The following is a 25821-nucleotide window of genomic DNA, read 5'->3' as shown; positions in this document are numbered from 1 at the left end:
GTAGTCTTTATTGCAAATAATTCTTACCATTAAAGTTATAAAACATATTCTGTCAAAAGCAGAAAGTGATTTTCTTTGTCTTTTGTTCTTTGAATAACATGACAGACAGCAGCAGGAATATTGGACTGCTGTCCCTTTAAGAGTTTATGAACAGTGTCAAACAGACCCAATACTGTTACACACGACATGGGTTCATTTTCTTAGCTATTTAACGATTCAAAACTGACAGTGTTTATCTGTATACTCGCCAAGATTGCCTGTGCCGCTGGTTTTGACATACTTTTTTATGTATTTGACAGTTTAAGCGCAGGAAGGCACTTATTTTGGTACTTGGGACTCTGTTTGATTTCTGTCTATGTTTGAGACTGAGCGTGGCTTGTTCGCTTCAGATCAGTGGTGCGCGCGCTTTTAGTGTGACCGCGAAACCTGCGGGAATGACTAAAATTTATGCGCAATACAAACACTACTTAACCGGAGCGCACATTTTCAAAGAATATCTGGCTATAGCATTGTTTATTATTGTTCAAACATATTAGGATATTTTTATGCTTTATTAAAGTAAAAATCTTACATAGAGCCCCTTTAACATGAACTAACAATGAAAAATACTTCTAAAGTGTTTATTAATCTTAGTTCAACATTTACTAATACATAATTAAAATCAAAATTTGTGGTTTTGGACCTGGACCTGAGCTTTCATGAACTAACAAAGAAAATTTGTATTTTTATTAACAAACGAAAATGTACTCCCCCTCAAGTTGTTCCAAAACTGTATGAGTTTCTTTCTTCTGTTGAACACAAAAGAAGATATTTTAAAGAATGTTGGTAATCAAACAGTTGATGGTAGCCATTGTCTTCCATAGTAGGAAAAAAAAAATACTATGGAAGTCAATGGGTACTGTCAACTGTCTGGTTACCAACATTCTTTAAAATAAAACTTTTACAGGTTTGGAACAACTTTAGGGTGAGTAAGTGATGGCTAAATTTTCATTTTTTTATGTGAACTATCCCTTTAATTAATGCAACCTTACTGTAAAGTATTACCAACAGTATTGGGGCTAGGGTTCTATTCTAATCTCTTACTCTAAATAGTAACAGTGATGACTGCCATAACAAATACCCCTAACTCATTATGTAGGTATTATTAATTAAAAATACTCAGTGTCCCACAGATATTATGTATTCTCATTTTATGATTTTAAAAATGTTCCCCAGATTAGCACAAATAACGCAGAAGAAAGTTAGTTTTCACAGTTTTTACATACAATAATCATGCTGGTTCCAGTTAGCACACAAACTGCAAACCACACTTTGGAATAGATACAGAACGAACTGAACAGATTTTTGGCAAATGTAGTAAGTGTAATGTTAGTAAAGGGGTCAGTTTTGTTCACTCTATATCTATACCCTTTATACCTTCGATCTCCATAGAGACTTCAGTAAAAAGCTCCTCCTCCATCTGATGCTGGGCTATAGAGGCACAGCAATTTTTACACAGACTTATGAAATCCTGACTATGCATAATAAAAATGAATAAAACACAGTATCTTACCCTCCTCATCAGACACATCCAGAACTTCTGTCATTGTCTCTGGAACGTTCAGTTTGTGTTTCTCTGTCACAGTCTACAGTAGTTGAAATAAACAAGCATTCAACATATACACTGTACTGTTTATGCACACATCAAAAGTTCTTAATACTGTATGTAAAGTCAAGTATACGTACGGTTGTTGTTGTGACTATTTCCTCAGTAACAACTTTCAGAGTGTCCACCACTGAGATGTACCCCAGACGTTTAGCAATAGAGAGTGCTGTGTTTCCGTTCTGAGAGAGAAAGAGTGTGAGGTTAGAGGAGTATGATTCAGAAATAATATCATTTCTGCGAGTACGAGTTTGTCCCTCACCATGGTGACGGCATTAGGCTTGGCCCCATGCTGCAACAGGACATTGATAATGTGTGTATTTCCCTGCTGAGCAGCTTGGTGAAGTGGCGTGTAGCCATTCTAAAAAAAAAACAAACAAAAAAAACAGCTCCATCAATACAGTATACAGATCAGAAATAACAATTATATGAAAAATCAGTATGCAATGCAAAAAGCTGAAGAATGTCTGATAAAATTTTCTAGGATGCAAAATAGAATATTTATCTCATAAATGTAAAAATATTATATATATAAAGAAATAATAATACAATAATATAATAGATAAATAACAGCATGCTTGTTGTGTATAAATTAATTCATAAAATATAACAATTACAGTAGTAATATGCTGATTCGGTGCTCAAGAAACATTTCTTATTATCACATTCAAAAATGATTGTGCATATATAACAATATAAAATTCTTACCTTAGTTTTTGCATTGACGTTAGCGCCATTTTGCAAAAGGAAATTAACCATTTTTACATTTCCATAGTGACAAGCAACAATAAGAGGAGTGTAGCCCAACTAGAAGAAACAACCAAATTTCACATTAGCTGAAATGTAACACATCTTGAAACTTTCTTTCCAAATTATTATTTTTTTTGTAAATTAAAGTACAGTAAAAGAACCACAGTAATATAAATCTATGAGTCCTGCTTACTTTGGTCTGCTGGTCTATGTTTGCATCGTTTTTGACGAGTATTTCAGCCACCCGCACTCTGTCCTCCTGAGCAGTGAGGTGAAGAGGTGTAAGACCACTCTGAAAAACAAAAAGAAGAAATTATGAACCAACTCATGTTTATCATTACAGCAGTCATGGCCTAATGGTTAGAGACTGGTAATCCGAAGGTTGCGGGTTTGATTCTCAATACCGGCAGGAAATGACTGAGGTGCCCTTAAGCAAGGCAACTAACCCCAATCACTCCCCTAGGTGCCACAGATTGGCCTGCACATGTCACTTTCACTTTTTTCACTATTACTTGGCTCTCTGGAATACTTCTTTCTGACTGGTCACTTGCTGAATTCTACAGTGGCCCCATTATATTAGCAAAGTAAGGAGCCAATAGTATGGTTTCTAGGAGTCAGTAATGATCTAATTTGCTAATGCACAAGTGGACTGAAGATAACAGTCTACAGGGAAGCTGAGTAGCACAATCTGAATAAAAAAGTCACATGTAACCACATCCGATTGAAATCCGATTGGCCAAATCCGATTGAAATTTCATTCGGATGGTAAGGGGTGGTGTAAAATTTTGTAATCCATTCTATATAAACATATAAACACTTGATTGGACTGAAAACTGAAACTGTAAATTTCTGTGCATGTGCAATGATTTGGAAATGGTGTAATGACGTTGACGAGCTAAACGAGCAGCTGCTGTTGTTGAATATATGAGCAATATCACACTTGTAGGCGTGCAATATGGCTGTATATCAGCACAACTACGAGTGTGATATTGTGTTTATACAACTGTTCGACAGCACAAGTGTGTAAATAAATAAGAAACAACAACAACGTCTTTAAAAACACACTTTTGTGCGGAACTATTTCCTTACGAGTAGAGCACAGCTAAAAAGAGCTGACTGACTCTCTAGCGACTGACGCTAGAGACTGTGGTCTTTAGCTTCCTTGTTAGAGCGCCAACTCCCATGCTTGTGGACCCAGGTTCGAGTACCGCTTAGACCTCATTAGGCAGTTAGAACAGGAGGGGTTGCAGTGGTGCCATGACCCGGATGGGTGTGAGGTTTAAGGGGGGGTTAGTGTAACAGACGTAGGCTAGTAAGAGCTATGTGTGTAAGCCCCACTCCCCAGATCTCAAGAGGCACTCTAAAGACTGTGGTCTTTAGCTTCCTTGTTAAAGCGCTTGACTCCCATGCTGGCGGACCTGGGTTTGAGTCCCATTTAAGGCTGGAATACACTACACGATTTTTAAAATCTGAACAGATTTTTAAAACACTAGGCATCATACACTTGCCGACTTTGTAAATGGTTACAGAGAAAAGTTGGGCATCATACACTACCAGACTTTACAATCGTTCGGAACACAAACAGAAACATGCGCCTGGTTGCTATAGGAGACACATGACAGACAGGCGAAACAAATGCAGGAGATTTATGCATGTCGTGCGCGAGCTCGCGGCTCCATCTAGCGGCTGTAAGCGGTATATAATAGTGTCTCAACATGATTACTCTTCAAGCGCCATGATTCGTGAGCTGAATGAGGTAAGTTTTTCCTTATCACCTGATCTTGTACAGTAGTCTCATTTTTTTCTCGATCTTTGTGACTTCACACCCTTGATTTGCATTGCTTGGGCAGCGTATGACTGTACCGTGTAACGTTATACTGTATTTATTAGCAACACATATTGTTCACTGATATGTGTTCTAAAATCGGCTCAAAATATCAAACAGGTTTGATATCCTCCGACTGGATGGAATCAAAATCTGAAGCTAAAAAATCGGAGACTATGACTGTCATATACTACGCGATTTTCCATAGAATCTGTCGGCTCAAATCTGCAGACTGGCTCTGACTTTTGTCAACTAGCGTCAACTTGTTCAGACTGTAAATCGGGGGGGAAATCGGGGCAAAAGTCGTGTAGTGTATTCCAGCCTTTAGAGAGGGTGGTTCGAACATGAGGGGTTGCAGTGGTGCCATGACCCGGATGCCAGTGAGATTTAGGGAGGGAGTGTAACAGACGTAGGCCTCTACATCTGTGCATGTAAGCCTCACTCCCCTGATCTAAAGAGGCACTCTAGCGGTCTTTATCCTCCTTGTTAGAGTGCCCCACTCCCATGTCAGCGGACCAGGGTTCTAGTCCCGCAGGCAGCGAATGTCCACTGAGGACAGTTAACAGCTAAGGGGATTTCCCATGACAGCATTAGTCAATGTATTTGTCGGTTGCATCTTATGGTTGTTTAAAGTAAAAACAATTTCCTTGTTTACAACCTAGGTTCAGTCCCTTTCAATATAAAAGTCCTTGTGACTCGCTCATAATTACAGTCTTTGCCACCATCTAATGGCGTAATAATGTAACTTTTAAAGTTGAAGTCAAACTACCATTCACTAACTAACAGACCCTTTCTCAATAACAAATATGGCATATTTGTTATATAAAGTATTCTTTATTGAACAATAATATTTAAATTAACAACAATAGCCAAAAGTATAAGAACTTTGTACAATAGGAAATAAACACAACCAAACAATTCAGGCAAAATTCCAAAAGCAGTGCTACAGTTAATACAGGATTTAATAAAACGAAAACAATTTGCTCTGGAACAAGTGATAGATTAATAAGACCAAAGATTGCCTATTTTATATAACCAAAATGAATTAGACCTCATGTTTAACCACTATCTAAATAGGAGCCAGAGGAAAATTCCCGAAGGACTGGCCGAGACGAAGCTGTTCTGGGTGGATACATGAGCACTGAACAACGGACGCTGACTGGAGCTCACATCACCGAAAGCGTCTAAACAAATTGTCAAATAGGCGATATGTTTAGATATAAATCACATATTTGAGGTCTAAACAACTACATTCTTGCCAAAAAAAATTTTAAAACTACATTCCGTGACAATAACAGTAATAATATTGTAAAATTATAGTGGGTTTGCTCTTACGACAATATAGAGATTATAGATCCGGCAACAAGTGGAGTGATACAAATTGTGAAATGGTTCCAGTGCCGATACTGGGGGAATATCGCACAGCTCTCAGCCAATAAGATTCGAGAACCAGAAAGAACGTTTGTATAAAGTGTAACAAATGACTGTCGTATCATTCTAAAATTCTCATTCCACTTATCGTCTGTGCAGTACTGCAGGAGAACGTCGTCCCAGTAGTCCTTGCTTCGGACTCTCATCCACAGATGTGAGAAGTGGCGGTTTTACAGCTTGATAAATACAAACAGCACGGCACAAAGCTTCATGTGCTCTTCGTCTCCTAACCAGGACCCGAAATAGATTAATATTAATTCTGCTTTTTAAAACAAAGAAAAGAAGCGATGGCAGGATGGATGGTTAGTATGCGCCAACAGCAGGATACTCTGTATATTTGTGCAGTGTGTGCATGTCAAAAGATCAAATCCGATTTGAAACACATCAACCCGATCACTTAATTTAGCGTTCGAGTAAACATTATATTCGGCTTCATCAATTGGAATGATTTAATTACGATCGAAACAAAAAGTGTCCATGTAAACATAGTCAGTTTGGATGACAAAAATATGTTTTTAAAATGTAAGGCTTTTTTAAGACCTGCACACATAAATTTAATACCATATGGGTGAGGTAGGGCAATGTCTATGGTAGCATAGACTCAAATAATACAAGCTTTAACAAAAACAAAGTTTTATAAAATGATAAACATTTCAGCCTTTAAACCATTTTTATAAATGATATTATTTATATATATATATGATTTTAATTATTTATTTCAGATTTAATTAAATCATAGTCTTTTAAGCCATATTGCGATTCCAGTTTTTCTTTCCCTAAATTTGAAATGATGATTAAGACTTTTCTTATACCATTAAAGAGGTTTACAACTTTTTACAACTTTTTATAACCATAAATTCGTAAAACTTTGACCATGATGTTATGTTTATGCAGGAACATTAGCTGAGGCTCCTTGCTCTAGACACAGATATATATATATATATATATATATATACACACACACATAAATGCCTCATTAGTGTCTGTTTCTATGGGCTGCCCGTCCATCATATTGGAATAGTCAAATCTGGTCAAAAGGTCAAATCTAACCTAGTTATTCATAATATGAATATTTATATCTACAGTAGACATTAGCAGATGATTTTCAAAGTATTTAGTTTATCATTAATGTATAATTCTGCATATGGATATTGCATATTGAGTTATACATAAAAATATAAACCAGCACATATCCCATTTAGTCTGGAATTTATAGCTCAGTGGTTTTTACAGCTGAAAATTCATTGATTTGTTAGTTAGTGTGAGTGATAAACAGCATCATGTTAACCGTTCCAAGATGGTAGATGCATTGACGTGTCTGGAGCGGTCGATGTGGCATCTACGTATACATATCTATGGCTCAATCTAGATCTTACCTTAGTGCCAGCATTGACGTGTGCACCCCTCTCCAGCAGTAGGGAGGCCATCTCTGTGTGCCCCTCCTGAGATGCCAGGTGTAAAGGACTCACACCCTGCTTGGTCAATGCATTTGTCTCTGCTCCATACTGAAGCAACGCAGAGGCGATCTGAGTCTGGTTCTTCTTTGACGCAATGTGGAGGGGTGTATAGCCATTCTGCACAGAAAGAGATTAACACAAACCATCAGGTAATACATTTATGTCGTTTTGCTGGATGCAGTGACAGTCTGATATTTGTCATCTTTCACCTTAGCAGTAGCATGAGGTGAGGCCCCTTTATCCAAGAGCATCATCGCCACCTGCTGGTTATCATAGTGAGCAGCTACATGCAGAGGTGTCAGACCGTACTGTTTCAGAAAGACAAATATAGAAAGAAAATGGCAATAGTGAACACATATTTAAAAAAAAAATACAGTCATTAGAGTATTAGTAGACTGTAAAGTACCTTTGCAAGTATGTCAACTTATTCTACTAACCCTAACCTAACTGTCTACTAATACTTTAATGAAAGTTAGCAGAATGTCTAAAGTAGATTATTAAAATAAAGTGTAAAATTGTAATTAGTAGGTGATTAAAGTTTTGACGTTCACCTTTCCAGCATCATCAAGAAGTGCTCTTCGCTGTAGGAGGAGTTTTGCCACATCCAGGCTTCCATACTTAGCAGCAACATGTAGAGGAGTAAAGCCTTTCTGTTAAGGGAAGGATATTTATCTTTAGTTAAATACAGACAAATACAGTGCTCAGCGTAAATGAGTACACCCCCTTTGAAAAGTAATTTTAAACATTATCTCAATGAACACAAAAACAATTTCCAAAATGCTGACAAGACTAAGTTTAATATAACATCTGTTTAACTTATAACATGAAAGTAAGGTTAATAATATAACTTAGATTACACATTTTTCAGTTTTACTCAAATTAGGGTGATGCAAAAATGAGTACACCCTACAACAAAAACTACTACATCTAGTACTTTGTATGGCCTCCATGATTTGGATGCTGGGTGGAGAATGATGCTCATCTTGTCTTCAGAATTCCCCATAGGTGTTCGATTGGGTTCAGACCAGGAGCCACTGAATCACTGTCACCCTGTTCTTCTTCAGAAATCCAACAGTGGCCTTAGATGTGTGTTTAGGATCATTGTCATGTTGGAAAAGTGCACGACGACCAAGGGTATGGAGTGATGCATTTTCTCTTTCAGTATAGAGCAGTACATCTCTGAATTCTTGATGCCATCAATGAAATGCAGCTCCCCGACACCAGCAGCACTCATGCAGCCCCACATAAGGACACTGCCACCACCATGTTTCACTGTAGGCACCATGCAGTTTTCTTTGTATTCCTCACCTTTGCGACGCCATTTAGTTTTGAAGCCATCAGTTCCAAAAACATTTCATCACTCCTGAGTATAGAGTCCCAGTAGTCTTCATCTTGGTCAGCATGGGCCCTGGAAAACTCTAGGCGGGCTCTTTTGTGCCTTGGCTTTAGGAGAGGCTTCTTTTGTGGACGGCACCCATGCATGCCATTCCTCTGCAGTGTACGCCATATTGTGTCACGGGAAATAGTCACCCCAATTTGGCTTTCTACTTCTTTAGATAACTGCAGTGAACTTGCGTGCCGATTTTCTTCAACCCTTCTCAGCAGAAGATGCTCCTGTCGAGGTGTTAACTTCCGTGGATGACCTGGACGTCTCTGTGAGATGGTTGCATTCCATCTTTTTTTAATTTTTGTACCACTTTTGCTACAGTATTCTGACTAATAAGTAAAGCTTTGCTGATCTTCACCTTTTTATGGTGTAAAGAAATTATTTTCTTTCTTTTCCATGAGGTGCCATTGCTGACAGCATGAAACGGGAAGGGGTTTTAACACCTTTTTATAGTCAACTGTCTGCTGGATACCTGTGTAATGAATAATTAGACTCACATGTGGTTGAATTCTTGTTAAATTAGACATTTGTAGTCTAAAATTTAGCTTTTCTCCAGAGACTTTCAGTGGGGTGTTCTCATTTGTGCATCACCCTAATCTGAGTAAAACTGAAAATTTTGTTCTCTAACTTATATTATTTACCTTACTTTCATGTTATAAGTTAAACAGATGGTATATAAAACTTAGTCTTGTCAACATTTTGGAAATTGTTTTTGTGTTCATTGAGATATTGTTTAACATGTTACTTTTCAAAGGGGGTGTACTCATTTATGCTGAGCACTGTACATACTATTGTACAAAAATGTGTGGTCTGTAAGATTTTATATATAGATAGATTTTAAAGACATTAACACTTTTATTCAGCAAGGACACTTAATTTCACACCATTTCAAATAAATGCTGTTCTTTTTTACTTTTCATCAAACAACCCTGAAAAGAAATGATTTCTGAAGGATCATGTGACACTGAAAACTGGAGTTGTTATTTGAATTTGTAATGATATTTCACATTATTACTATATTTTTGATCAAATAAATGCTGCCTTGGTGAGCTTAAGAAAAACATAAAAACATCTTATCGACTTCAAACTTTTGAATGGTAGTGTACAAAATAACAGGGTTATTGAAATAATATTTGACAATATATTTGAATGAGGGTCTGTATTTGTTTCACAGATATGCCTGCAGTCCCACCTTCGTGGTGAGCGAATGAGATGCTCCGGCCTCCAGCAGCACTGCAGCCGTGTCCACCTGCCCTTCACGAGCGGAGATGTGCAGAGGTGTGTATCCATTAGTGGTGGAAGCATCAGGGTGAGCCATGTGCTGCAGTAACAACTGCACGATCTCTATCTGACCTAGACGTGACGCAATGTGAAGGGGTGTCTGATCCTCCTGGAGGGAGAAATCAGATAGAAAAAGTAAGAGAAATACAGATATAGTATATTGAAATCTGTATTTGTAGTCATTAATATCTGTATTTTCGCTTTCTTCCATAAGTGTTTTTATTGACTCACTCTGGCCATGGCATCCACCATAGCGCCGTTCCTTAGCAAACATCGCACCACCTCCATCTGTCCTGCCCTTGCAGCCATGTGCAATGCCGTCTCGCCACGCTGATGACACACGAACACACAACTACGGTCAGTATTACAGGAAATGCAGGCTTTTGTAGACTTTTTTGACTCAGAGGAGAGTATAAAGGACAGGAAACGTGCCACAATGTGCCAAAGCATGAGCTAAGCCAAGGCTCTAACACTAGGGTGTGCGATATATATTGCGATGTGCATTTACTCTTTAATTTAATAATCTACTTGAATTTATTATCACGCAATGTGAATCGCTGTCCATTTTGCAAGCAATTGTTGATAAAGAAAAATGTCACTTCACAATATTGAAAATATTTCCATTTTAAACTATGAAGACGAGCCAGTGGATATCACACAACCAATGCGCAAGAGTGACTGTCGGTGAAGTCTTAAACCCCAGTCAATTATTCACAACAGAAAGTATTACTGTACTCACAATATTACAGACATCAGGAGAGGCTCCATTCTGTAGCAGCAGGAGAACGATATTGAGGTGCCCCATAAATGCTGCAACATGGATTGGGGTCAGGCCGGACTAGGGAGAAAGAGAGGAAAGAGTGATACAAGAGCTAAAATACTGAGCAATGAATGAGCAAGCAGTGGTTGAGTCAGCAGGTCGACAAGAGGAACAACTCCCCAATAAATGTAAGCAGAAGTGATCCACTCTTATTTGCATTCATATTACATTAGCATATTTGGCAGACATTTACATTGCATTCAATGTATACATTTCAGCAGTTCATGCATTCAAGCCCAAGACTTTGGCATTGTTAGTGGCATGTTCTGTTTGAGCTACGGTAATAATCAGACTCAAAACAAAGTTTAATTATTAAACTGTAAATAATTAAACTCCACAAAGTTACATGGAAATTTAGATATTATTCATCCTAAATAGTATGTGAAATGGGGCACAGTCACAGACTACTAAGACTCTCACCTCAGTGATGGCCTGGATTGAGGCGCCGTATTTAACCAGCAGCTCCATGACTTTCACTCTGTTCTTCTTGCAGGCAATATGCAGAGGAGTGAAGCCATTCTAAAAGAAACAAACATATTTACTGTATATACAGTACATCTCTATCTATGTCTCAATTCAAAGTTGCTTATTTAACCTATGCGCAAATTTGGAGTGTTGTAGTCAAACCACATAAACTGAGACCAAGTCCAGAGTGTGTTGAGATCAAGACAAGAACAAGACTTTGTAGGGTTGGGACCAAGACAAGACTAAAACCTAGACAGGGCGAGACCTTGTCAAGACCAAGTGCAGGCCAGCACTCCTTAAATTCATCTAAAAGATTTACATTTACTGCCTGAGAAATGTCTTACATTTAATCAATAAATATAATTCTATTAATGAGACTGTATAGAGCTGTTACCAATATACCACAAAAACAAAATTAATCTTTGCACTGCCAAGGTGGCACAGAAGTTGCTGAATTGGTACAATTAGGTTAATGTTTTAAATTATATTTTGATACTTTAAAAATATGAAACTAAAACCAGCAGTAGGTGGCGGCAAAACACTTAGCAAGTGAGTCACGGAGTCGATTCATTCAAAGCAGCTGATTCATTCAGTAAAGGAAAACCGCTGTGTGTTGCTTGGAAACGCACAACATTTTCGTTATGAATTTGTTTGGAACTATTTCCGTTGCCAAAATAGCAAAAACTTGTTTAAAATTGTGTCTAAAATGTAAGTTACTTAATATTAACGTTTGAAAACTCATAATCGTGAAAACAGCTATCTTGCTCTTTTGATATTGCTTAATTATATCATGCTCTAATATACATATATATATATATATATATATATATATATATATATATATAAAAAGTTCTTATACAAGTACTTTTTTGCAATCATATCTTGAATTATTTTGGGTGTTTGTACTAATTTTGGAGAGTTTTTTTAGACAATAACCTGTTAATTTCTGACCCAGCACAACAGTGACAAAAGAACTCAAATTAGAAATAAGTGATTGATTGTATTTGAAGCAGGAAGCTTTACATACATTCAGTTTAATGAATCTAACAAATAAATAATGCACCAGCAATTTAATGATATCCCCACAAGTTGTGATCTTGACCAGGAATGAAATAAAATCCTGAGTCCTTTTAGTCTGAGACCAATACACGACTGAGCAGAAAAGCGGTCGAGACCAAGACTGAAAACTTCAAAAAATGGTCTCAAGACCGGTCTCAAGTACTACAGCACTACATTTGGGAAACAAATTTGGATACCAACTTAGTAAAATTGGTACTAACTATAGTTGGATACCAACTTACAGTTATTAGAATGTCTAAAGTATTAAATAAATTGAAATAAAAAATAAAGTGTAACCAACATTTTGCAAATAAAGAACCATTTCCATCAATGTGCTTAAGAGAACAAAATCCCAACATCCTAGAAAATTTGCACAAAATATCTGTAATAAAAATGGAAGTTGCTTCAATTGGGGAAGCCACTGTGGCTTTTTTTCATAAATGACTTCGGCCTCAGAGCATGCAGACTAAACGCAATAAACACTGTCATGTTATCTTGTGTTCCGAGGCAGATGCTTGGTGTTTGGGAATGCAATTGTGTGAGACAGACATTTCCAGACTTTGGCTCAGGAATTTTAGAATGACCAAACATTTGAGATGCCGTGCAATGAAATTGACTCACTGGTTAGTCCAGTTATCCAATCACATTCTCTGTTGAGTCAAAGTAACGTGTGTTTTTTTTTGGTTGCGCATCAAGGGATTTATTCTGTAAATGTGTTTCCATTGTAGCTTACACGGATGTCTTCTTAACAGATAAAAAATTGTCCACCTCAATTGAGTGCATACCTTTTTTATGCACATTTTTTAAATTTATGCACATCTTGGCATATCCATTTAGAGTTTTTATGTGATAAACCAAAATTTGCATAAAAATATGTTGTTGGAAACATAGCTACTAATACTTGCTGATTAACACAATGCATATTCATTTATCGTCTATCAGAGACAAATAATTACCAGTGCTCTGGCATTAGGATTCGCTTTCTTATCCAGCAGTAATTTTGTGACTCTGTAGTGACCACAGTGGGCGGCAACATGAAGGGCGGTCAGGTAGTCCAGTGTTACATCATCAACCGGTGCCTTGTGCTGCAGCAGGTGTTTCACACACTCAACGTGATCACCCTGAGCAGACATGTGCAGCGGGGACAGTCCATTCTGTGTGTGGAAAAATAAAGAAAGAGAGAAAAATAGATCAGCCTAAGATCATTTAAGTGCTTTGGTGGTACCATGGAGCATTCATACTGTGACATGATACTGTGGTATTGAATTCTTAACATATTCATGTAGCATAGTACTTTTCAAAAGTTTTTTTAAAGGAAATTATTACTTTTATCAAGCAAAGATGCATTAAATTGATCGAAAGTGATTCTGTTTCAAATGAATGCTTTTTTATTTTGACCTTTCGATTCATCGAAGAATCCTGCAAAATATATCACGGTTTCCATAAATAAATATTATGCAGCACAACATTGATAATAATGTAACAAGAAATGTTATTTGAGCACAAATTTAGCTTATTGTAATGATTCACATTACACTGAAGACTGGAGTAATGATGCTGAAAATTCAGCTTTGCCACCACAGGAATAAATTACATTTTAAAATATATTAAAATAGAAAACAGTTATTTTAAATTGTAATCATATTTTACAATAGTACTGTTTTTACTGCATTTTATAAAAAAAATATTTATTTTTTTATTTATTTTTATATATTTTTTAACTGCTTATAAATCATACTAAATGATGCTTTTTTTGTTTTGTTTTGTTTTTTTAAATGTAAAAACGCGTGTTTTTAAGGTTAGAATTAGGGGATAGAATATATAGTTTGTACAATATAAAAATGACTATGCTTATAGAAAGTCCCCAAAAAACATGGAAATCCAAAATGTTTGTGTGTGTGTTTGTGTGTGTGTGTGTTTACATAAGCATAAGCATTAACAGTTTTTAGAAAGCACTTAGAAACGTGTGGTTCCATGTACCTTGGTCCGTGCCAGTATGGGAGCTCCTTTTTCAAGCAGTATTTCCACTGCAGGGTCATGTCCACTTCTGGCTGCACAGTGCAGTGGTGTCAGCCCATCCTGTTCAACAGAGAGAAGACAGAAACAGACAAACAGCACATATGAAAAAACACACATTATAAATGGACATTCACAATGTATTATTAAAACAACTTGCACAAATCCACAAACATAAAATAAGATACCCTAAACAGTCTGAATCAGCAATCATAATGCATTACTCACAAAAAGCTATTAATTTCTTATATTGAAGTAATAATTCTTTCTCTGTGAACAGTAGAGGGCGCTTGTTTTACAGTATTTTGATGGTACTATTGATACTCACCCTTGTCTTAGCATCAATCTGAGAACCCCTATCTAGCAGCAGAGCAATCATGTTGGTATTCCCTCGTTTGGAGGCCACATGGAGAGGGGTAATACCATTCTAAACAAAACAGTACATCTTTTAGGATAATGTATTCAAACTTGGAAAAAAAGTGATTGAACTAAACCATTAAACCAAGACACTATCTGCTGAAATCCAGGGAAAGTAAAAGATGAACTGAATATATATACAGGTGCTGGTCATATAATTAGAATATCATCAAAAAGTTGATTTATTTCACTAATTCCATTCAAAAAGTGAAACTTGTATATTATATGCATTCATTACACACAGACTGATATATTTCAAATGTTTATTTCTTTTCATTTTGATGATTATAACTGACAACTAAGAAAAATCCCGAATTCAGTATCTCAGAAAATTAGAATATTACTTAAGACCAATTGAAAAGTATGAACATGAAAAGTATGAGCATGTACAGCACTCAATACTTAGTTGGGGCTAATTTTGCCTGAATTACTGCAGCAATGCGACGTGGAATGGAGTCGATCAGTCTGTGGCACTGCTCAGGTGTTATGAGAGCCCAGGTTGCTCTGATAGTGGCTTTCAGCTCTTCTGCATTGTTGGGTCTGGCATATCGCATCTTCCTCTTCACAAAACCCCACAGATTTTCTATGGGGTTAAGGTCAGGCAAGTTTTCTGGCCAATTAAGAACAGGGATACCATTGTCCTTAAACCAGGTACTGGTAGCTTTGGCACTATGTGCAGGTGCCAAGTCCTGTTGGGAAATTAAATCTGCATCTCCATAATGTTGGTCAGCAGCAGGAAGCATGAAGTGCTCTAAAACTTCCTGGTATACGGCTGCGTTGACCTTGGACCTCAGAAAACACAGTGGACCAACATCAGCAGATGACATGGCACCCCAAACCATCACTGACTGTGGAAACTTTACACTGGACCTCAAGCAACGTGGATTGTGTGCCTCTCCTCTCTTCCTCCAGACTCTGGGACCCTGATTTCCAAAGGAAATGCAAAATTTACTTTCATCAGAGAACATAACTTTGGACCACTCAGCAGCAGTCCAGTCCTTTTTGTCTTTAAACGCTTCTGACGCTGTCTGTTGTTCAAGAGTGGCTTGACACAAGGAATGCGACAGCTGAAACCCATGTCTTGCATACGCCTGTGCGTAGTGGTTCTTGAAGCACTGACTCCAGCTGCAGTCCACTCTTTGTGAATCTCCCCACATTTTTGAATGGGTTTTGTTTCACAATCCTCTCCAGGGTGCGGTTACCCCTATTGCTTGTACACTTTTTTCTACCACATCTTTTCCTTCCCTTCGCCTCTCTATTAATGTGCTTGGACACAGAGCTCTGTGAACAGCCAGCCTCTTTTGCAATGACCTTTTGTGTCTTGCCCTCCTTGTGCAAGGGTCAATGGTCGTCTTTTGGACAACTGTCAAGTCAGCAGTCTTCCCCATGATTGTGTAGCCTACAGAACTAGACTGAGAGACTATTTAAAGGCCTTTGCAGGTGTTTTGAGTTAATTAGCTGATTAGAGTGTGGCACCAGGTGTCTTCAATATTGAACCTTTTCACAATATTCTAATTTTCTGAGATACTGAATTTGGGATTTTCCTTAGTTGTCAGTTATAATCATCAAAATTAAAAGAAATAAACATTTGAAATATATCAGTCTGTGTGTAATGAATGAATATAATATACAAGTTTCACTTTTTGAATGGAATTAGTGAAATAAATGATATTTTAATTATATGACCAGCACCTGTATATATTGCTTCATAAATGTAAAATCTGATAGTATATGAAATTCATGTTATACTAAACGATAATTCATTAGATCGACTGCACCAAAATTTGGATAACTGTGACATGCACATTATCCCTGTACAATGATAGTTTACCGAAAAATGATAATTGTGTGATTTCAGTGAATAACAACTGAAATATCACTCAATTCCTTACAGAAAGCTATTGCATGGATTTAAGACTTATATAATATTTTGCCTAATTGTAAGTAGTGCATCCAAAATCCTAGTACACTAAGTCAACCATGCTTGGACAGTATATTCTATTTATTCAAGAAGAGGTAGCATGAAACTGTCCTATGACACATTTAGAAGTATGTACACTTGAACAAAAAGTATGCTACTTTAGTCAATATAAGTTATGATCAGTATATGATCATACCCTGGCTGTGAAGTCTACAGCAGCCCCTCTGTTGAGCAGCAGCGTGGCCACATTAACATTACCGTAGTGAGCAGCAATATGCAGAGGAGTGAAGCCACTCTGTTAGAGGAAGGAATAGTATTGGGATAAAAGAAGGGATAGAACAAGAGAAACAGAATGAAGGTAAATTTGCAAGTGCTAGTCTTCCAACTAATTTTAAACATCTGTCATCCATGATCTACCATGCAGCATTCCAGTGAATCATCACATTTGTGCAAAAACTTAAAAGAAAAAAAAATAATGTAAAAGTAATGTCTGGATTCTCATCTGCTACCAATGGATCCAACCATGCACTAGAGTGAAGGAAAAGTAAAAACTTTGATGAAATAAGAAACAGAAAGGTTAGATTTGTGCATGTTATGTAATATATGAGCACATTCTCAGTGTCATATGAGAGAGATGAGAAGTTTCTCAGTGACAATGAAAGGGAAAAAAAAGATGATAAACAAAATATCTGAACAAACAAATGTTATTCAGCAACTACTCACTACATATTGCTAAAGGTGAATGTATAGATAGAAAATTGGCATTGTCTGTCTTACTGAGTTCGTTTGATGGTGCCATTTTTTCTTACCTTTCCATTCTGACAGACATGGTGCAATTTAAAAAACAGAATTAACAAAAATGTGCAGCAAAATGTGACCGAGAGACTTCTACACAGACAGTGAGAGTGACAGCATGAGTTCACATGCACAATTAAGAGTTAAACCAAAGTCCCTTTAAGTCATTTCACTCGGCGGCCATCTTTGAAACGCCTTTTGAGTGGCTATTTCAGTCATGCAAGTGCAGCTCCTATTTCTTTGAATGGGGAAACATAAAATTCTCCAAAGCTGTTCACCAAGCTTAAATTTCATATTTGAAATCAACAATAAAATGTGTTTTCTTATGCTCAAATAGCGTTAAAAAACCTCTTTTTTAGGCTGCAGCCACTGCGTATGCGCAGTCCTAAGCGCGCGTCTCGGAACACTGATTGTTTCTATAGCAATCGGAGCTTCTAACGGCAGCTGCAGTGATGCAATTATTTTACCAATAGATGATTGGCTCTTTTATTTAGAAGGCGGGACTTTTTCTGCCATATTGCGTGTTGCATTTTCTCCCATTCATAGTAATACAAGTGCACTGTCTTTCTAAATATTAAGTCTTTGGTTAAACGTCTGTTTAATCTGTTAGTAAAATCATAAGTGGTATTAAATAACTTAACGAACCCCTAATTCCTGCTCAAAACAGAGCATAAAACATGTTGATGAGCAAGAAACAACCATACATTTTGAGAAAACGGTGTTGCTACTAAAATAAAAACAACAATGTGTCATGCACTACAAGACTCTACTCTTCCCATGCACTGTAAAAGAAAGATTCAGTGTCAAGTAGCACATTAGGCTTAACAAGAGTTGAGAAGAATGCAGGATTCTGCTGAGAGTCTTAATACCTCTGTAGTCCTGTTGACCATCATCTGAGGGAATCGCACATGAGGAAAAAATATGGCATTTTTATTAATATGGCATTTTTTTTATGTTTTTACATTTTTATCTTAAAAGGATCTTCCAAAAGTATGACTATAATTCTGTGAAGATAAAAAAAAAGCCAAACAAGTGTTCTAATATAACTAAAATTGTTCAAATTTAATTAATGAATCAATACATTATATGTTATTGAACATATTTATGTGTCCGCAGTGTGTGTACAGCCACCCTATTGTGGTAAAAATCCATCAGGATGTATGCGCTCAGAAAACCATATATCAGAAGGTTAATCAGATATGGCTTTAAAACACATAGGGATACTAATCAAAACCAAACAGATGTATCCGAGGCACAAGCTGTAAATGCAAAGCACTATTCTGGATAGGGGGCAGGGAGCAGCAGCTCATTTGCATTTAAAGATACATGCATGAAAACAGCATGTTCTTGCTTCCACTCAAAAATGGGCATTTATACGGAAGAGGATTAGGACCAAGCGATAATAAAAAAATAAAACCATCTTGAGATTAAAGTTGTTAAATTTCAAGAAAAAACTTGTTAAATTTCGAGAAAAAAGTCGAGATAAAATGTTGAGAATAAACTCGTTAAATTACGAGAAAAAAACTCTTTACATTTCGAGAAAAAAGTCGAGATAAAATGTTGAGAATAATGTCATTAAATTACGAGAAAAAAGTTGTTAAATTACGAGAACAAATTCATTAAATTATAAGAAAAATTATGTTAAATTTCGAGAAAAAAGTCAAGATAAAATGTTGAGAATAAACTCATTAAATTATGAGAAAAAAGTCGTTAAATTTCGAGAAAAAGGTCGAGATAAAATGTTGAGAATAAACTCGTTAAATTACGAGAAAAAACTCGTTAAATTTCGAGAAAAAGGTCGAGACAAAATGTTGAGAATAAATTCGTTAAATCACGAGAAAAAAACTTGTTACATTTCGAGAAAAAAGTCGAGATAAAATGTTGAGAATAAAGTCATTAAATTACGAGAAAAAAGTCGTTAAATTACGAGAACAAATTCGTTAAATTATGAGAAAAATGTCGTTAAATTTCGAGAAAAAAGTCAAGATAAAATGTTGAGAATAAACTCATTAAATTATGAGAAAAAAGTCGTTAAATTTCAAGAAAAAAGTCGAAATAAAATGTTGAGAATAAACTCGTTAAATTACGAGAAAACAACTTGTTACATTTCGAGAAAAAAGTTGAGATAAAATGTTGAGAATAAACTCATTAAATTATGAGAAAAAAGTTGTTAAATTACGAGAACAAATTCATTAAATTAAGTTTTTTCTTGTAATTTAACGAGTTTATTCTCAACAATTTATTTTGACTTTTTTTTAGAAATGTAACGAGTTTTTTCTCGAAATTTAACAACTTTAATCTCAAGATGGTTTTATTTTTTTATTATTGCACATTTACAATATGTTATTATAAATGATCTGTGTGATATTTTGAGCTGAAAATTCACAGACACATTCTGGGGACACCTGAGACTAACATAACATCTTGTAAAAAGAGGCATAATTGGTCTCCTTTAAGTGACAAGATTAATAAATTAAAAATAAAAAAATGTTCTGAGGTACTATGATACAATGACTGTATAACAACATGTTTACCATATTGATATACTATGATACCACAAGTTCAAAGAACACCATGGCACAATGATACTGTACATGTATCATACGGAAATAAAAACACCATTACTATGCTAAATTTTCAAACAACACAGGATACTGTCATGACACCATGTCTAAAAATGGCACTGTCATGGTGAACATCCTCAAAACCATGTTATTACAAAAATATACTGTACATGTCCAAAAACCATATTAAAAAAAAAAAAAAAAAAAAAACGTACAAAAGCTGTCAGCTGTCATTTAGGTAGTTATATGTACTCCCTAGGTACTAATATGAACCCTTAAGAGGTAAATAAGGTACAGAGGTGTACCTTTTGAAAGGTTACTGCCCAGTGACAGCTTTTGTACCCTTTTTTCTGAGAGTGTAACTATAGTGCCATCTTTAAAAAAGTCCTTTACTCCTTTACTCCCTTACCTTGGACTGGACATCAGCATTATGGTCGTTCTGGAGCAGCAAAGCAGCAGACTTGGTGTCATCCTTGCGGGCAGCGATGTGGAGTGCAGGCAGGCGGACTTTACCTTTCGTGTCATGTTCCAGGAGCAGAGAGACCACCTGATTATGACCCTGCTGCAGAGCAATGGCCAGAGGAGTGAAGCCATCCTAGAAATGGAGAGAACAGATAGACAGAGATTAACAAACAGAACCAACTCTTTGTTCAGATAGAAAAACCATAACCAGATGAATGGTTTCACTTCCATTCAGATTTCACTTCCATTCAGTTTTAGACAGTCTTTAGCTTGAATGTTTGATAAACAATATCACATATTTAGTGTAAAAAAAAAAAAGAAAAAGCTTTTTATGCTTGAATGTTCAAAAAACTTTTGTGAACATTCAATGTGAAATATGTGAATTTTTCACATATTTTACGTTGTTGCAGCACCTCTATTCCCAGTCTGTCAGTAACTCCTTCCGAAAAGCACAATGTGCTCTGATTGGTCAGCTGGATCAGTGTGTTGCAATTGGTCAACTGCTTTGAGCATGTTTTGGAAATGTCACGCCCCCTTACCATAACCACAAGTTTCAACACACTACTAACTAACTCAACCAGGCCTTGACCCCTTTTGGGAATTATTTAAATGAGGGATATTGTGACATTTGTGTTCGCAGAATAAAACTCAAGACTACAATCAAGGCGTTTCAGGGAGTTCAGAAACAGTGCTCATTGATATAAAGAATAACTCCCTTTGGAGTGGACTTTGTGCTTTGTGACTTTGCCGACCTTTTTCATACTCAAACAGCCACATTACACACTAAAGAAAGTTGAAAATGTAAAAAAAGCAGGTCCTTTTTAAGAGACACCGATACTTGTATGGGCATGTCGGAAAGAATGGAAACACACACACACACACAACACTTGCAATCCCAAACCTCTGTAGCCGTGCTCTGGTTTCCACCATTCTCCAGAAGATATCGCACAACATCCAGGTGATTCTCTTGAGCAGCCATATAAAGTGGAGTGAAGCCATTCTGTAGTAACATACATGTAGAGTAAAGCTTAATATTATAACAATTTATTAAATTATAAATTAATTTGCATTAAATTTTATATTATCATTACTATAATTTATACTTTTCTCACCTGCGATTGGGAGTTTACATCTGCTCCTCTTTTCACCAACAACTTTGCAACTTCTTTCTGCCCAGCCAGACAAGCAATATGTAATGCAGTGTTCCCTTTCTGAAGACGAAAGGGAGATACATATTAATTGTGCACTTGTTTGTGTATGAGTATGTTAGTACTTGTGTGAATCACAAAGGGACAACACTGAAAAAAGCTGGAAATAATATATTTAACCCTTTGAGCGGTACGGTCCCACATATGGGATTTTTATTTCTGTGCCCCTGGGCGTACGGTACCACATATGGGATTTCGAACGTTCAGCGACGTCACATAACTGCCAGATTCAAACTGTGCTTTCGCGCTCTGGCTGCGAGACGGACGCGCGCAGCTCTTGTCATATATCACAGCTATGCAGCGTTTTCAGCCACATAATGTTTCTTTTAAGGTTTCAGACATTTAAATATGCATAATCACCATTAAAACAATACATTAAGAGTTTTATCAAATACACACTGATGTCCGACATCAGTGGAAGCAGCAATAACAAATATAATTTGCCGACATTTATTCATATCAGACGCACATAATGGGCCTAAGTAACTATAACGTTTACTCTATTATTCTTCCAGTTCACCAGCCACTTACTTGCATATATTTCGGGAGAAATTGATGAATTCACCTGCTGTAAATCCGACTGACAGGACTCTGTGAACTGCAGCGCAAACTAAGATGGCGGCGCCCATCTCGCATTATAGATCAAGATAAAGATCATTTATAAAGGTTTTAAAACGACAAAGCACACTCACTTACACATATTTGAGAATCGGAATATCATATAGTTGATGACATGGTAAGCAATTTTGCGAATATTTTAAATGTAAAAGGAAAAACTAAATAATAGCGATCCATCTGTCATACAGTGTTATTGTTGCTGCGTTCAGCGCTCGTGACACGCAAGACGCGTCGCCATGGAAACATTAAAGGCAAACGTTCTAAAAATAACGGTCGCCTTAAAAAAACTCACTCTGGGGGGACAGTTAGAATATTTTAAACTCACCATCGAAAGGGTTAAACAGCAAACTATATTTCAGAAGCAACAATGTATAAGATTGTATAAGTATTAGGACTTATCAAAGAAAAGTATCCCAAGTATCATTTTCTTACCCCCAAAAGCAACTTATGAACTAATCTAACACAACTGATCCTTCACCGGGGGTTTGATTGACAGGCGATCTAACCAATCATAACGCCAAATCTGCCATATCCAGCAAAGCATCAGACTCTGTGGACTATACTTGAAAATGGTGTGTACTGACGTCTTTCCGCGGTTGTAACAACATTCCTTCTGATGTTCATTCATGTTTGATGCTATAAATTAACCAGTAGGAAGAGATGATCTGTTTAAGAACCGCTTGAACTGAGGCACTACAGCGATCTGTCATGACACATTAAAGAGCCACAAAATGGTATTTATTGTTTAAATTTCTTATAAAATTACAAAATATTAAAATTTGAGACTTTGTTTAATATCATAATAAACCTGCTCAGTCTTGTCTGTCACGTTGTTAGTGTCTTCTTTGCTCCGAGATATATTTTTCACTGCGTGAGAACATGATGTGTGGCATGGTTTGTCGGACATAGCAACAGTAACTTAAGCAGGCGGGCCTTTGCAAACGGATGCTTATGCTTGAAACAAGAAAAGCTATTTGCCAATGGAGACTGCAGGAGACATTTGACCTGATTCGCTCACTGCTTGCATGAAATTGCAGAAATCTTATCAGGCAAAAAGGACTTTTACGAATCTAGTCCATACTAAAACAAATGGTATGCAAATCACTAAAACAATCACATTTCTGCCCAACACAAAGTCTACCAAAGCTCTTGCCCTTGCAGGATAGAGCTCTCTGCTATCTGTGTGATTGCTGGTCATTTGTTTATAGTCCCTGGCTTGTGTGGGTGTGTCTGTTTGGCTCTGTGTGTCAGATGACAGGAGTCAACAGAGTCCAACTGTACTCATCATATCACAATGCTGGATGACTGACATTCCATCAGATTTACTCTCTCTCTAGCCATTTGGGAATCACATAACCCTCTCTTCACTTTGTGAGTGTTTAAGTGTGCTTAACCTTGGTTGAAGAGTCCACGGTCGCACCCCTCTCCAGAAGTTCCTCCACCAGCCCCACATGACCCTCTTTGGCTGCTAGATGGAGCGCATTGAGCCCATTCTAAGTGCAGAGGTAGACATTTTCTATCAGTGCAAATTTGACAATAAGCTACGATGCAAAACAAGACAACAGCACATTTTGCTAATGATAAATAATAGCAATACAGCCTTTTTTGGCAGAAAAATGTGACAGGGGTAACACAAGAAAAAAAATAAATACTCTACACTAATAGATCACCCATGTGCATTTTCTAGATTGATTACTAAATATAGGAAATTGTTGTGTATATCTCTAGAAAAGATGAAAGAAGATTAAACGATTAAAGATTATGGTTAATATTTTAAATATATTATAAATATATATATATATATATATACATATATATATATATATATATATATATATATATATATTTGACTTTCTTTTTTATATTATATTTATTAGATTATTTTATATTTTTTGTTTTGCTTTGCTTTTATTTTATATTTATCTTAACTTTTTCCCAAACCCCAGTTAAATCCCTGATATAAAGAATAGTTATAACAGATTTTACTATGGCCAAATTTGCCAGTGCAATGATCATTTTAGTCATTGTAAAATGTGTAATTCATTATATCATGTCAAAGTCACTTGTCATTAATAAATCAAGCTTACAAGTTAAACGTGGAATTTAAGTGTTTAATCTCTTTTTCTGGAGCTGTAAATAAGCATTCCCTTCATTCAAACATCACCACCTGTCTTAATTTACTAATGCACCCCATTCTGTATTTGATGGTAAATCATGACAGCTCTTGTGTAACAGTGTGGCTAACATTCAGACACGTCAGTAAGAGCAACGAGAATTAACTAGACTCTAATCTCATTTATTTGGATAATGAAAGCTGGAGGAGTTTTTGCATCTGGAGAGAGGGATTCCGGTCGGGGGGGAAAAACAGATAAAACATGGGCAGATTATATTGCAATATCACTCAGCGAGGATTAGAAGAGTGGATTTTGGAGGAAACAAAATGGAATGCCTGTTCATTGTTGTGCTGACATGCTCATTACTGGTCGACTCCAGATGACATCATAATGGATAAATGTCATGGTAAAAACTATCATACGCTGGAGCAGTGGCAAATTCAGCCCATTACATAATAAAGGGGTCACAGCAACCCTATGACATTTGTCTCTGATGTAATTTCAGTCCATTTTAATTGGAAATTGGAATATCAAACAAAATTGCATTGCATTGGATAAAATATCACACAGTTGCATTTAATCCATAAAATTAAATAAATAAATAAGACAGCACAATCACACTTTTCAAGCAAAATATGTAATAAAAATGTTAAAAAAAAAAAAATCAGCAGATATGCTATACAATTTGTATATACTGTGACTGTCAAATTTAGTGAAACATCTTCTACATTTTTTTTCCTACAGTCTTGTTAAACCAATGTTAGTGTAACATTAAGGTACTTAAAATGCTATAGGGGTGTAACAATATACTGTGTCACAATATATCGCAATACAAAAATGCAACAATATGTATTGTGGATAGTGACAATATGTATTGTGTATAGTTCATCCAATAAGAAAATTAGTGTGTGAGAAAAAAAATTAAGTTTACAGAGTTTTAGTGAATGTACTACATTGAACTACTATATAATGTCGAATATAATGTATAATAATTCAATAGGGGGAATATCTGTAGGTCCTGATAATGCCAAATGTCTTGTGGTACCAGTAAAAAGTGGCCTATTTTAAATATATCTAGTCAATGAAGCATATCTGTATTTTCAGCTTCAGAATCATGAATATTTTTATTCTGGTATTAACATTGTCCTGTGTATTGGGTTAGCAGCACCGAATCCAAGCCTATACTTCCACCCCCAGTGTAATACCAAATTTAGCATTTTAGTCAACAGTTAATTTTTTGATAACATTTTATCATATGTCTTGAAGTATCAGCATAATATGTGAGTTCAGTATCATGATATGAATCGAACCATGAAATGAGGATATCATTATATCCCTGAAAAACACAGATTTATTTTCTCTTTTTTCCCCGGGTTGGTCATGGTGTATTTGTTTGCTAGTATAATGACCTCAACACTCAGTACTACATTTGCATCATATTTATGTGGTGATGGTTGACAATTTTGTAGCTCGTGCCTGTGCCAAATCTCGTTGAATGGTATTTTGCATGTGTTATCTTCTGTTCGTTGATAAAAGTTGACTTTATTGTATATCTGACTAGAAAAACTGTTTTATTTTATGTGCATATT

At 36.2% G+C, this 25821-nt stretch overlaps 1 protein-coding gene across 1 annotated transcript in view; it reads right to left on the bottom strand.

The window, feature by feature from the left end:
- Positions 1 to 25821, bottom strand: part of ank2a (ankyrin 2a, neuronal) — an 85914-nt gene that overhangs the window by 30964 nt on the left and 29129 nt on the right. Inside the window, 21 exon segments of the mRNA XM_048197342.1 lie at positions 1553 to 1625; positions 1726 to 1824; positions 1905 to 2003; positions 2351 to 2449; positions 2586 to 2684; positions 7025 to 7222; positions 7315 to 7413; positions 7657 to 7755; positions 9685 to 9882; positions 10005 to 10103; positions 10513 to 10611; positions 11014 to 11112; positions 13074 to 13271; positions 14098 to 14196; positions 14462 to 14560; positions 16668 to 16766; positions 18136 to 18159; positions 20240 to 20425; positions 21194 to 21292; positions 21405 to 21503; positions 23513 to 23611. Coding sequence (XP_048053299.1) covers positions 1553 to 1625; positions 1726 to 1824; positions 1905 to 2003; positions 2351 to 2449; positions 2586 to 2684; positions 7025 to 7222; positions 7315 to 7413; positions 7657 to 7755; positions 9685 to 9882; positions 10005 to 10103; positions 10513 to 10611; positions 11014 to 11112; positions 13074 to 13271; positions 14098 to 14196; positions 14462 to 14560; positions 16668 to 16766; positions 18136 to 18159; positions 20240 to 20425; positions 21194 to 21292; positions 21405 to 21503; positions 23513 to 23611 — 2362 coding nt within the window.

Source organism: Megalobrama amblycephala, linkage group LG7 (assembly GCF_018812025.1).
Source record: "Megalobrama amblycephala isolate DHTTF-2021 linkage group LG7, ASM1881202v1, whole genome shotgun sequence".
NCBI lineage: Eukaryota > Metazoa > Chordata > Actinopteri > Cypriniformes > Xenocyprididae > Megalobrama > Megalobrama amblycephala.
This window is presented reverse-complemented; position numbering and strand designations above follow the sequence as displayed.